General features: G+C 49.8%; 1 protein-coding gene across 4 annotated transcripts in view; it reads right to left on the bottom strand.

Moving 5' to 3' along the window:
* Positions 1–13,317, bottom strand: part of sos1 (son of sevenless homolog 1 (Drosophila)) — a 33,100-nt gene that overhangs the window by 3,104 nt on the left and 16,679 nt on the right. The window contains exons 3-20 of one of the 4 annotated variants that reach the window (XM_005748625.1): positions 11,829–11,960; positions 11,587–11,751; positions 11,183–11,443; positions 10,965–11,108; positions 10,780–10,890; positions 10,327–10,425; positions 9,696–9,823; positions 4,967–5,628; positions 4,565–4,646; positions 3,233–3,349; positions 2,988–3,091; positions 2,586–2,808; positions 2,386–2,505; positions 2,131–2,293; positions 1,897–2,014; positions 1,597–1,769; positions 729–845; positions 360–642 (exon numbers count right to left, since the gene is read on the bottom strand). In XM_005748625.1, coding sequence (XP_005748682.1) covers positions 360–642; positions 729–845; positions 1,597–1,769; positions 1,897–2,014; positions 2,131–2,293; positions 2,386–2,505; positions 2,586–2,808; positions 2,988–3,091; positions 3,233–3,349; positions 4,565–4,646; positions 4,967–5,628; positions 9,696–9,823; positions 10,327–10,425; positions 10,780–10,890; positions 10,965–11,108; positions 11,183–11,443; positions 11,587–11,751; positions 11,829–11,960 — 3,202 coding nt within the window. Of the gene's footprint in view, positions 1–6; positions 643–728; positions 846–1,596; positions 1,770–1,896; positions 2,015–2,130; positions 2,294–2,385; positions 2,506–2,585; positions 2,809–2,987; positions 3,092–3,232; positions 3,350–4,564; positions 4,647–4,966; positions 5,629–9,695; positions 9,824–10,326; positions 10,426–10,779; positions 10,891–10,964; positions 11,109–11,182; positions 11,444–11,586; positions 11,752–11,828; positions 11,961–13,317 lie in introns of those variants that run through there. The other 3 variants (XM_005748626.1, XM_005748623.2, XM_005748624.2) reach the window with 3 other exon arrangements.

The raw sequence follows: 13,317 nt of genomic DNA, 5'->3' as shown, positions 1-13,317 counted from the left end.
AGGAAAGGAGGCGCGATGGTAGAGGAGAGCGCGAGGAAAGGAGGCGCGATGGTAGAGGAGAGCGCGAGGAAAGGAGGCGCGATGGTAGAGGCGAGCGTAAGGAGACGCGCGAAGAACGTCCTGAAGCGCAGCACGAGGGCGGAGCGCAGGTTGTCGCCGCCTCGTTCAGACTAAGAGGCTTACTTTGTGTCTGATTGGTCCTGCTGCTGCCGTGACCTGTTAGGCCCTCACAGGTGGACAGCAAACAGGAAGCCACAGTTCCAACCCAAAGACAGCCAATAGGGTTGGGTGGTCACATTCAATGCGTTCAATAATATCAGTGGGCAGGCTCAGTGTCAGTGTGAGTGGGCGGGTCTTACTGGAGTGGAATGGGCTGCTGGGTCCTTGCGGCGAGTCAAACACGCTGCCCACATCTGTGGAGCTGGAGGCGGCGGAGGCGGCGGAGGCAGGGGGCGGGGTCAGGGGGGTACGGGGAGAGTTGGGGGCAGAGGCCGGCGTCCCCTCGGACTCGCTGTCCGGGATGCGGCTGTAGCTGATCTTCCTGGGCTCGTTCTGGAGCGGCGTCGGATGTCTCATGGTGCCGGGTCGGGCCGAAGTGGGTCGGATCCCCGGAGACTTCAGAGGATAGGTGTACTTCTTCGCCTGCAGCAGGTGAGTTGATTAGTGTCATGCACGTCACACGCAATGCAACACGTAACATGACAAGGTGCCGCCACGCTCATACTTACAAATCGAGGAGCCGATCGGAGCTGGCGAGGTTCGATCTCCAGAGACTTGTGGAAGAGATAATCACTGAAGTCCTTCTCCGACAGGTCGCCCATTGGGTTCAGGTTCTCGAAGAACTTCTGCTCCACAAAGACAAAACAAATGCACGTCAACAACAAAAGACCACGCTCCAACCGCTGCTCCAACCGCTGCTCCAACCACACTTCATTGGCTTCCTGTTAAATCCAGAATTCTCACATACAAGGTCTTAAATAATCAGGCCCCATCTTATCTTAATGACCTTGTAGTACCATATCACCCTATTAGAGCACTTCGCTCTCGCTCTGCAGGCCTACTTGTTGTTCATAGAGTATTTAAAAGTAGAATGGGAGGGAGAGCCTTCAGTTTTCAGGCCCCTCTTCTGTGGAACCAGCTTCCAGTTTGGATTCAGGAGACAGACACTATCTCTACTTTCAAGATTCAAACTTTCCTTTTTGCTAAAGCATATAGTTAGGGCTGGACCAGGTGACCCTGAATCCTCCCTTAGTTATGCTGCAATAAACGTAGGCTGCCGGGGATTCCCATGATGCACTGGGTGTTTCTTCTTCACTCACTATGTGTTAACAGACCTCTCTGCACTGAATCACATCTGTTATTAACCTTAGTCTCTCTTCCACAGCATGTCTTTATCCTGTCTTCCTTCTCTCACCCCAACCAATCACAGCAGATGGCCCCGCCCCTCCCTGAGCCTGGTTCTGCTGGAGGTTTCTTCCTGTTAAAAGGGAGTTTTTCCTTCCCACTGTTGCCAAAGTGTGTGTGTGTGTGTGTGTGTGTGCGTGCGTGCGTGCGTGCGTGCGTGTGTGAACAGAAGGTGAGGGGGTGTGTCCTCACTCTGATGTCACCCTCCACCCGCAGACAGTACGGCTGGTTCTGGTACTGCTGGATCTCTCCGGTGATCTCGGCCACTTTCCGTCTCTTGCTGAAGTTGATCAGATCTTTGCCGTGTCTGTGCAGGAAGTCGGGGTTTCCCTCCTCCGTTTTCAGGATGTTGGTCAGGTAGATTCCTGTCACACACACACATACAGTTATTTGACCTTCGAGCTGCATAGTTATCCATTAGAGATCGGTGAGAATTGAGTCATTGATAAATTGATTGACTGATAATACTACTAATCCCGAGGGAAATCATACCAAAGAAGGGGACGCAGGGGGGGTTGATGGAGCGCAGTTTAGCCAGGTACTTCTTGTAGTGGTCCTCGCTGAGCTCATGAGCGTCCTCCAGGATTTTTCTCTGACGACTCGGAATTTGCTGCAACCATAAACCGACATTTCTTCTTCTTCAAACACACGATGACGCTCACATTCTCTGTCAGCAGATTAAACTCAGATCCTTCTGATGTCAGTGACGTTCGTGGTCATTATTACCTCAAAGGTGTGATCCAGTCTGTACACGGGTGCAGAGTTCATGGCGCTGACGACCTCTAGGACGCCATTGAAATTGTTGAGCTCCTGAAACACCTGCAGGATTTCGATGATCCGGGAAAAGACAGCGACGCGTTCCTCCAGGTTCTCCGTCTCTACGATACACCTGCAGAGGAAGTACAGCTGACATCAGCCTGACGTACTTGTGGAGTTTAGTTACCGCACACTAGACCCCGCCCATGCCAAAGTAAGGCTTACTTTTCAAACCACAGGGTGAGGTTGGTGGTGTGTCGGATCATCCGTAACAGGTTGGGCGAGTGGATCTCTTTGTCCTCTTTGGTCCAGACGCTACCGACCAGCTCAGACGGTTGCACCGCCCTGCAGGTGGTGGTCGGTGGTTAGGTAACAGTGGGACAGGTGCCAGGCTGGTGCAAGACAGGTGCAGGGCGGAATGTTACCTGTAAAAGTCGGACTCGAGCAGGGTGAGCTGGCGGGCGATTTCAATGGGGTGCAGGGTCATAAGGTCGAAGTGCTCAGTGTCTCCGGGTTTGCAGATGTGCCATTCGATGGGAGGAGGGGAATTCTGGAAGGTGATGCTATGACTCGGCACGCTCACCTGGACCTGCTTCTTCCTCTGGATGATCTTGGTGATTGACTCCACCCACTTCTTCATCGCCTTACCTGCGACATATGACATCATTTCCTTGCTCCAGCTGTTACACATTTGCACTGACTACAAGCTCTTATGTTTTCATATTCAGTTTTATCTTGTAAGAAAAGAATAGCTGACCTTTTTAAAACTCGGAATTTTGAAAAAGCATTATCGTCTGTGCTGCACCTTTCTGAACACCTGTACGTACCTTTGACTGAAGCAATGAAGTCCTCCATCTCGCTCAGAAGGAGAGGGTCTCTCTCAAAATCATAGAAGTGATGTTCGACCCAGTGGCGACAAACATTCAACACTCTGCAGTAGGACGAGGAGGACGACGACATTACTAAATTAAAGTCGCATCGTTTTCGATTTATTCCAAACTCGAGCAGAGTGTAAACGAAACTCAGAGAACGGGTGTGAGCAGGTGTCTCTTGTAGCAGGAGCGCTTCCTACCTGAGCTGAACAGGTTGGACAAACTCTTTCCGGAAGCGTTTGAGTTCAGCGCTGGGTGGCTGTTCTCCTCCCTCCGTCTGATTGGCGTCCGCCGGCTTTGGCTCCGGGATCTCAAACCTGAAAACATCAACATCACAGAGCTGACAGCAGAAGCACACCTGTTGAGATCCACAGGTGTGCTTCTGCTGCGACCTCCCCACAGTCCACAAGGGGGCAGGAATATCGTCAAATTTCAGCCCATTGAAAGATGGTTTCCATTCCCAAAATGGAACCATTAACAGAAGACCTCTGCTCCTCCTCCTCCTCCGCCCTGCTCCTCACACTTTATTTGCTCCGATTGTCTGTGAAGGTTCGCAGTCGTCCAGGTCGTCGTCGTCTAGGCAGCTCAGAAAGAAAAGCACCTGGACTTCTTTGGGGGTTTTTTTAAGATTTAATTTAATTATTACATTTTAAAAACAAAAGCTCTTACAGAATAATTATGGCACAAAGTAAATATCTACAACTCGTTACAATACGGTAAGTTATTGTGACTGCAGGAACACACTTAGGTGTATATTCTTGCATCCCAAGGATAATGTCATCTGGACTTCTTTAAATTCCTTGAAGATGTTTCAGAAGGTGGAGTCCCAGATTTAAGCCCTCTGGGAGTGTCTCCCCAGAGGGTCCTGGACCCCCTATTGAACCTCCCCTAATCACACGAGGATCCAGGTCATCGTAGACCCCTAACCCCTGTGATGTGGTATCAGGTGAACCCGCTGTGAAACCTAGCCCCACCCTATCATGTGACTTACTGAGGTCAGATGGCCCAGGAAGTGAGTGGGTGTTAAGGCATCTGGGAAGGATCTCAGACTGGATTATAGATGGCAGACAGTTGGTGTGGTAAGCCCCGCCCTCTGTTCAAAGATGGTCGTACACAGTGGACATAGATGCTGATCAGGCAGATGATCAATAGGGGGTCTAGGACCCGCTTGGGGGACGCTCCCATAGGGCTTAAATCTGGGACTCCACCATCTGGTCTCAGAACTGAAGACGCTTCTGGGATGAAACGTCTTCAAGGAACTTAAACAAGTCCAGCTGCTTTTCTGTCCGAGCTCCTTCAATGTCCTCCGATTGGTTCTCCAGACTCATATGAAATTGCGTGTAAACAATATGTGTTGCTAGGCAACCAGAGACAAGCTGAGGTGTAAATATGAGCCAGTCTGCTGTATATATGGTTCTATTTGTTTAAATGATAAATAAACCCAATAACACACGAGACGACGGGGTTTTAATGAAACCGCTGTGTGAGAGCAGGCGTTCTGATTGGTCACTGTGCCTGGCAGGTAAGCTCACCTCTCTATGAGCAGGTCCAGCAGCTCCCGAGGTTTGCAGAATGATCTGTAGGTGGTCAGAAAAGTCCGGACGAAGTTTGGATCTGAAGGAAAAAACACGAGCTGATCAGTGAGGGATCAGATCAATCAGCCTCGAGGGCCGGTGCCCTGCAGCTTTTAGATCTCACCCTGGGTCGACACACCTGAATCACACGATTAGTTCATTAGCAGGCCTCTGGAGAACTTGGAGGTCATTTAGCTGTTTAAATCAGCTGACATGTCTAAAACCCGCAGGACACCGGCACAGTCGGCGCCCACATCGCCCCCAAGTCTCACCTCGCTGCCACGTTGAAACTCAAGCTACAGGTCAAGAAGCTAAAACAGCAGCAGTACGACATCTCACCTGTGTGACATCACGCCTCACCTGCGTACATGTGGAAGGTGAGTCTCTCGATCAGCTTCAGGACAGTCCCCGCCTTGATGATGGGAATGCCGGACTTGGACTGGACGTTCTCCTCGAACACGACGTTCTCCTCGGAGTCGGGCTCGGCGAAACGGTACACCTCGGCGCCCGGGAGTCTCATCTGCTCCTCCTTCTCCTCCTGCAGCATGGCGGTGTCCAGCATGCGCTCCAGCGTGCTGCGGTACTGCAGCGAGATCAGCGCCGCCATCCAGCCGTTCTTCTCCTCTGCAGACTTGGCGGCGAACACTACACTGTTGCCATCTTTCAGGATGATCTCGAAGGCGTGGCGGTACTCGCCCTCCTTGTCATCTTTGTCGTTGATCTGAACTTTGCGCATGAAGAACTTTTCTTTGAGGCGGTACTCCGCGGTAGAACTGGCACCAGGCAGCCGCGGCGGGCCATGATTAGACTTGCAGCAGATCATCAGGCCGTCAAACAGGAAGATGTGGCGTTCGTGTTTGGCGCCGACGCGGGTCAAGGTACCCTCCATGATGAACTCATTGCAGCACTGGCCAATGTCCTTCCCCTCCCAGCCATCGATGTTCTTTTGGATCTCGTTCATCTTCTTGATGGCGAGGTGCTTACCCTTCATCTGGTGGCAGTAGAAACGGCACGCCGACTCACTGTACGCCGCCACACAGGAGCAAGAATATGTAGAAGAAGAAGAAGAGTTAGTGAGGAGGATGGAGAGAGCAGGGCTCGCAAAATCACTAGCCCGACGTCAGACTACCAAAATCTATCTCTTCCCTGCCCGTCGGCCTATCGTAGGAAGGAAAAATATATGTCAATGCTTTTGCATTCTTTCAGAAATGTAGCTGGGTAATTATGTCATTGGCATCGATGAGCCACTGTCACTATGTGACATACTGAAATCGCGTTTGAATTTGCGCTTGTTTTTTGCTTTCACTTTGCAGTCGTGCGAACTGTGTATAGAGAGCGACAGCACTGATCTGTGAGTGATGATAATTTGTGCACCAATTCCTCTGACATCGTCTTATTAATCGTTAGCTTACTATGCAAACATGACAAGTGAAATCTCCCGCAGCTTAAACATGTGAGAGGTTGATCGCGCAGAGAATCGCTGAGCTTATGTGAGTGAGCGTGTAAAAGCATTTCAGTTCTGCTGAGCCAAATAAGACAGGTCAGGGTGAAGAAGTGACAGCCAAAGAAAAGCTTACCACAAAACGGAGAAGTTATGACAAATCAGACTATAAGGCAAAAAGAAAGTGCAGCTTTATGGTTTCATGGACAAAAGAATTTCTGTGGCTGCAATATGACGAGCTAAATAACCAGGGCTGCACATAAGTGGTCCGCAGGTGCGCATTCGCTGTCAAAATAAAAAAGATAAACAAGATAAGAAGTTGCAACGCGTGTTTGCATACATAAGATTTTCAGGAGGAGGACAGACATTTGTTTAGAACTTTTAAAGATGTCGAAGAAGCTCCTTTAAGCAGTTACTGTGATGTTCCTCCACCTCCAAAGAAATGTCAGAAGGAGTCCGAACCACAAAAGAAGCACGTATTCTCAGAAAAGTGTTTGCAGGAGGTGAGCTGGCTTCAAACAAATGATGAACGCACAGAGATGTGGTGCTGAATGTGCCGTGAAAATCCCACTCTAGGACAAAAACAGCCTTTATATGGACGCAAACGTGCGTTGCAACTTCTTATCTGATGCGCGTCTTGACAGCGAATGCGCACATGCGGACCACTTATGTGCACCCGTGTAAATAACATAATGTTCTGCCGGGTGTGTTGTTGGTTTTCTCTCGATTTCTGAGTCGACAAGCGCCTTTGTTACTGGGACCAGTCATTTTAAGAAAGGCCCCTATTAGAAATGCAAGAAATGCATTATTGCTCAGTCTGCAATATCTTTCCCAGAACAAACACCAATTGCAAATAACAGACTAAATATAAACCTGAAAAATCAGTTTAGACCAGCTACTATGTTGCAAAGAGTGAACTACCACTGGCACAATTTATCAGTCTTTGCAAACTTCAAAAAGCAAACGGCCTCGATCTTGGTTCCTCTTACCCGTGACTTCAGTGGAAATTTCAGATTCAGGCTCTGACACAGACGGATTCATGTCCTACACAGTTCTTACAAGTTCATAGAAATTCCTGTTCAATTAGAACCAAGTGTTTGAGTTGATGATTGTAATTTTTATACAATGTTGTAATTTGTGTTTCAACAATTTTTTGATTGATGTTTTGTTTCCAATATTATACATTAAAGTATAATATTGTAACGGAAACAAAACATCAATCAAAAAATTGCTCTCTCTTTTATTCGGGCTACTTAAATGTATTTTGGGCTACCAAAAACTGAAGAGTCCCTGCCCGAAGGACTACCAGGATTTTGAAATTTTGCGAGCCCTGGAGAGCCAGAGGGGGCGGGTCTCTGTGTGATTTCAGTGAGAAACACATTTAAGGAAATCACGGGACTTTCACAATAAAAGCAGCAGCTGTATAGCAGCTCTTGAAGTTATGAGCTGAGGTCAGAGTTACACGGTTCACTTCCTGTCAGCTGCTGCTTTCTTCCTGTGCGTCACACAGACATACGTGATCAACATTTTTGATCAGCTACAGATCGCTAAATTATTGGAAGTTAGTTCACTGCTAATAGAGCTGCTCACTCATCATTGGGTTGGTTGAGGAGGTCAGGCTTTGTACAAACCAGCAAAGCTGCAGCGACAACAGGAAGTGAGGTCACAGCAGGCCGACTCGGACCTCAGCTGGGACAAACCGCCACGCTGTGACAGAGACACAGTGACATCGTCATTAATGAGCACGTGTATTATCAATGGCAGTACTGGGTTCTGATCAACGTGCGAAAAACACCAATGTGATGTCATCAGGACGTGAACCCTGCAGGTGTGAGGAAGCAGCGCTGATCAGACGCATCGACGGCCCTGCAGGTCTGATCGATTGGACGACCTGAGAGCGGACGGACTGCTGCTTTATTCGCTGAGCCTGTTGTTCCTGCGAGCTGCTCACTAATCACATTATAACTTAAACCCCCGAGGTATGTGGAGGCGGGGCTTCACCGGGCTGCAGCAGCACCTCGACCACATTTACTTCCCTCACCCAGGGCCTGCCTCCAACACCAGGCGTTTACCTACTGATATTTATCTGCCCCCACCAGTGACCATCAGTATAACTCTGAACCCATCGGCCGGCACTGACCTTCATTATTGGCTTTTATGCATCTCTACCCCACACCATCCACCTGCCTCCATCCACCTGCCTTTGGTCATTCATTACCAGCCTTATCTGCATGATTTGTGCAAGGATCCATCCAGCTGTGACTTTCAGCTTTAATAAGAAGTTTAACAAAAGTAGTGCACGGAGTAATGAGCGCCTCACCTGAGCACCGAGCACGTCACCCAGTCAGCTCTGAACATGGCAGCAAGTGCTCAACTGTCGATGACTAAAACCTGACACCTGCACTTCAGTCTCAGCAGGACGGATTTAAAAATCTGTTGTTCAGAGTTATGAAACACATCTTTGTCTAACCAGCAATGAATCCAACTGCGCCACCAGTTCTGTCTCCCTCCACCCGCCTCCACCCGCCCCACAGGCTGATATAAATCTTTTCCAGCTCTTCTGTAACTCGTCAGTGAAGAGATGGAGGACGGCGGTCTGCGCTGTATTCAGGTCAGTTTATCAGCCAGACAGGTGGTGCTCAGCCACAGAGGGAAACACCTCCACCTCCTCAGAGTTAGGGTGGAACAAAAACTTCTGTGCTCTGACCAATCAGACACGGAGATTCTGACGCCGTTTCCGCCAGGCTATGGAGAAGAGGGAGCATGCAGCATGCAGTTCAAAGCAGCATCCCTGCTTGTGGGCGGGGCATCAGTTTAACCACACCTCCATTACATTTCTCGTATCATCATTTCTTCTGAGCCTGATGCTGAACGCTCCACGTCTCAAACTTAAAAGCAGCCAATCCCCTCGTTAGCTGTTGGCTCCTTAGCATCGACTGCTACAAACAAAAACACTAACAGGTCGTATCTAAGCCGCTTTTCTCCAGTTTACCTCCACCGCTCTTTGTCTACCACCATCACGCCTACAGGAAAACACGAGAGAACAAAGAGAGGTCACCTACGTCCTCATGTCCGCCTGCCAGTCATCGACCGCGGGCCCTCCGCCTGCTCGTTTGTCGTGTAATAAAGGAGAAACTTTACTGAGCGGGCGGCAGCAGCAGCTTTCCCCTCTCTCTCTCTGAGCTCTTTTCTTTCTAACAGAGAACAATAAGCTGCCCTCGCGCTTACGCCACTTCCTCCAAACACTGCCACCCCCCCACCGGCGACCCTAACGAACCCTCCCCTCCCCATCCTGCTCTATTTTGGTCCAAAGGGAAACGCAGAGGATGGGCGGAGTCCCACCCACAGTGTTTGTGCAGAGTGCGAGCTGCTGCCCGGCAGTTACAGCTGAACTCGGCCGGTTCTGATTCTGTCCTGGCTCCGCTCGGGGATCTCACACTCAGGTGTGAAGGCTGACTCTTTGCCATGAACAGGTGAAGGAGCAGTCCTCGTGTGGTCTACACGCCTGACACTGATTATTAGTTATTGATGAACAGGTAAAGATCAATAACCTGCTGTTGGTCATGAGGTTCTTATTATCATTTCTACTCATGCCCTCTGCCCGTCCATCGCGCACGTGTGTGTCTGTGTGCGTGCAGGTGTGCGTACCTGAGCCTCCTCTTGGCCAGGCTCCTGGAGCAGATCCTCTCCATGCTGCTCTGCAGGTTGAGCAGAGCCGTGATGGCCTGTTTCAGACACTCTTTATCCTCGTCATCCTGACTCTTCTCCTCCAGTTGCTGTGGAAACAGAGAGGGAAGGGGCTAACTACCTCCATCAGACAGAGAACTAAGAACAAAACCTGTGCTGTCCAATCAGAGTCCAGGACTCCCTCTGCCCCCCGTGAGCCCTCAGCTGTGAAATAATCTGCACTACATGACTGGAGGTATTTCAGAGATTTGCCCTCAGAGGGGCAAAGCCTCTTACGGCCGCAGTGGAAAGTCCCAGACCTGGACCGGCTCCACGGGAGACTGGTGCGTGCCATCACCGCACCTGACTGGGTTCACCTGGGACCAGTTTCATGTGCTCAGCCACTGCCGGCCTGCAGGGAATGCTCTGTGGCAGGATACCGCCACATCATAAAGCGGTGCTATGACCAGGTTTGATACAGGTATAGTGCATGTTTAAGGCAGGTGAGTTACAGGTGCACTTGTGTGTTCGGCATCGCCTCTGTTGATCTCTGCGGGTGGAAGCGCAGCGGGATTTAACACACATGTACAAACGTCTCTGTCAGGAGACTCACCTTGAGGATCTCGAACAGGTGCAGGCAGTGGTAAACAGGTGTGAGCAGCAGCCTGGGCAGAACGTACTGAACGGCCTCTTTAAAGCCCTCGCAGATGGACTGCAGACAGACACACAGACAGACGCTTCATCATCAGCGGTCACGTGACCCGCCGCACACGCCGATCTCTATCAACACGCTGCACACCTGAGCAGAGGTTCGTCTCACATGATAATCAGCTGATGTTGCACCCGCTCGTCTGTTTGTCTTATGACATCAGAGGAAAGGTGGCTCCGCCTGTGAAAGCGCGCTCATTGGCTAACGACTTGTGATTGACAAGTCGTTAGCCAACGAATGTGCAGGAAACACTACAGGCTGTATTTTTTTATTTAACTGATCCCAGAAGTCAAAGGTCAGAAAAGTCTGCTTTCACCTTCTCTGACAGAACCATTGTAATCAGAGTACTGGCCTCACCTGCAGGTGGAAGGAAGCTCCAGGTTTGGACACCTGACTGAGGAAGTGTTCATGGAAGCCAGAGCGCAGCATGTCCTGAGCGTACGTCTCATAGGGGTCGAAAGCCAACTCCTGCCAATCAAAGCTCACGTCATTCTCAAGCAGACAACCGATCGATCAACAGATCAATCCGCAGGCGTACAGACCTCAGCCAGGTCCTCGAAGCAGCTCCCCACCAGAGGATGAGGACTTCCCTCGCCGGTCATTTCCACCGTGTCCTCGATCAGACCGAGCAGCTTCACCGTCACCTCGTGGATATCCAGGATCCGACTGAAGATGCTCTCCACATCCTGCAATCGATCAGAGACTCATCAATTACACCAACCTGAGAATGTCACGGATCAAACACGTCGTCGTCACTCACAACAGAATCACCAATCACCAGACCAGTTAGTGATGTCACCGGTGGACATACGTGCTGGGAGAAGAGCATGGAGTTGGAGTTGAAGGGCTCCCTGAACACCCTGATGATCAGGTTGAGCTGCCTCAGGTACTGCCGACAGTCCGCCATGAAGCTCTTCACCAGCTCGTAGTAACTCTGCTCCTCATTGGCTGACGGCTCCTCATCCATTAGCGGGAAGCCGCTGATGTCCTCCTCGTCCTGGTGAAACATGTTCATCAACACCTGCACAGCGACACACAGACCTACAGGTGAGACACGCAGAGTTTAAAGGTTCCTCCAAACCATGAGACGGACTGAGCGGCTGCACGGTGTGGAGCTTTCACTGGACTGTGTTGTATTTTGCTGTGTGCGTGTGCGTGTGCGACCTTGTCGGCACACATGGCCACGGTGATATCCTGCTGGGAGATCTCATAGTGTCGAATGTTCCTCACGTAATTTCCTGCCAGCTTCAGGATGTCCGCAGAGATGTACTCCAGGACGGCGACCATGTACACGGACACCTGGTGGTCGATCTTATAGCCCAGCACCTCCTAAAGCACAGCACCGTGGTGAACACACTCAAGGCACCATGGGAAATGTGCGTAAGCCATATGATGAAGAAATGTACCTTGAGCAGGGGATGGATCTTATCAACAGGCAGCGCCAGCGGGTTCCTCCTCCTCCTCTTCTCAATGGCACTCTGAGCATCACTGAGTGCCCACTTATCGATCGGGTGAGGAAAACTCTTCTGCACGCGCTCCTGGAGAGAAAAGGGGCGGGTTCAGGACACGAAGCGGACTCCGGTAGCCCGCACGCCTTGGCTGGGCCGATATGAACCAAACAACACCTGATCTGAGCAGGGCTGTGCGATATGACGAAATGAAAACATCTTTCATATAATACACTATAGTTTGTTTCACGGTGACGCAAAATCCACTGTTTATGGATGCGGGGACAGAGAATCCCAGCACGACCAGTTTAGACGAGGCAGAACCAGGTAGCTGCAAACAGACGGACCAGTCCACACAAATCCAGGACCTTATTCCTAAACGAGGGCCGCCTCTGTTGCACGGACACGGTTTGGTTATGAAACGTCTGACACGGAAAACTGCACAATGTAAGTTCTGGCACAAAGCGGCGCCACCTCAGACTCGAACAGCACAGAGCTCTTCTCAGTAGGGCTGGAACAAAAAAAAAAATACGTCGACGTAAAAGAATCTGCGTCGATGCGTCGTCACTTTCAAAAAAAGACATGGCGGCAGCGAGTAGTGGAATCATGAGTGAGGCATTTGCAGTCAACTTAAATCACTCCACCCGAACACGCAGTTCTACAGTATGGGGATATTTTAACAGAAAAGGAAGTGATTCAGTCGTTTGCCGGCTTTGTGAGGTGGAAATGGCCTATCATAAAAGCACGACGGCTATGCACCAGCACCTCAAACGACGGCATCCAGGAGCAGCTTCTGCAAAGGACAAACCACCGTAAGTTTAACTTTTTTACTAACGCTAGTTTTTACCCGTTAATTCATCCAGACCCCCCCCCAGGTAGACGTACACTCACTCATAGACACAGATAAAGACCCAACCTCCGTAAATGCAAAACTCATTTAAGCTGCTGAGCAGTAACATATAGCAGCTGCTGTTGTTATTGGTTTTTTGGTTTGTGGCCCATGCTGGCAAAATGAGTCTGAATGCACGCAGGCTGATTATCAGAATCGGCGAAAGACAAAAATGTGAGACAGCGAATTGGCCGCAGGAGAAATGTTAACAAGGATAATGCACCACCTGCTAAACGTAGCCGTCGTGGACACTATTACAACATTGTTAAAGTGCTTGCAAAAGCAAAATGACAACGAACTCTTGATTTGTCAAATTTAATGTGTTTCATCCTATTTGAACGCTGTTTTTATACATAATGCTTCTCCAGCTTGATCTTATAGGTCAAAGTTATGCCATCTAATGACTAGAAAGCAGTGCACCAGTAAAGGTGCCATCAGCCCTGGGTGTTTAAACGTTATCTTTTCCAGCCATCATGATTACTGCATATCATATGTTCAACATTGGGGATTATTATTAACCTCTTACTGTTATGCTATGAAAGCACATGGCATAACAGT

This window comes from Pundamilia nyererei, unplaced genomic scaffold (assembly GCF_000239375.1).
Source record: "Pundamilia nyererei isolate P.nyererei 1_Seehausen unplaced genomic scaffold, PunNye1.0 scaffold00225, whole genome shotgun sequence".
Taxonomy (NCBI): Eukaryota; Metazoa; Chordata; class Actinopteri; order Cichliformes; family Cichlidae; genus Pundamilia; species Pundamilia nyererei.
Note: the sequence above shows the minus strand (reverse complement) of the source record. Positions and strands in the feature narration are given on the sequence as shown.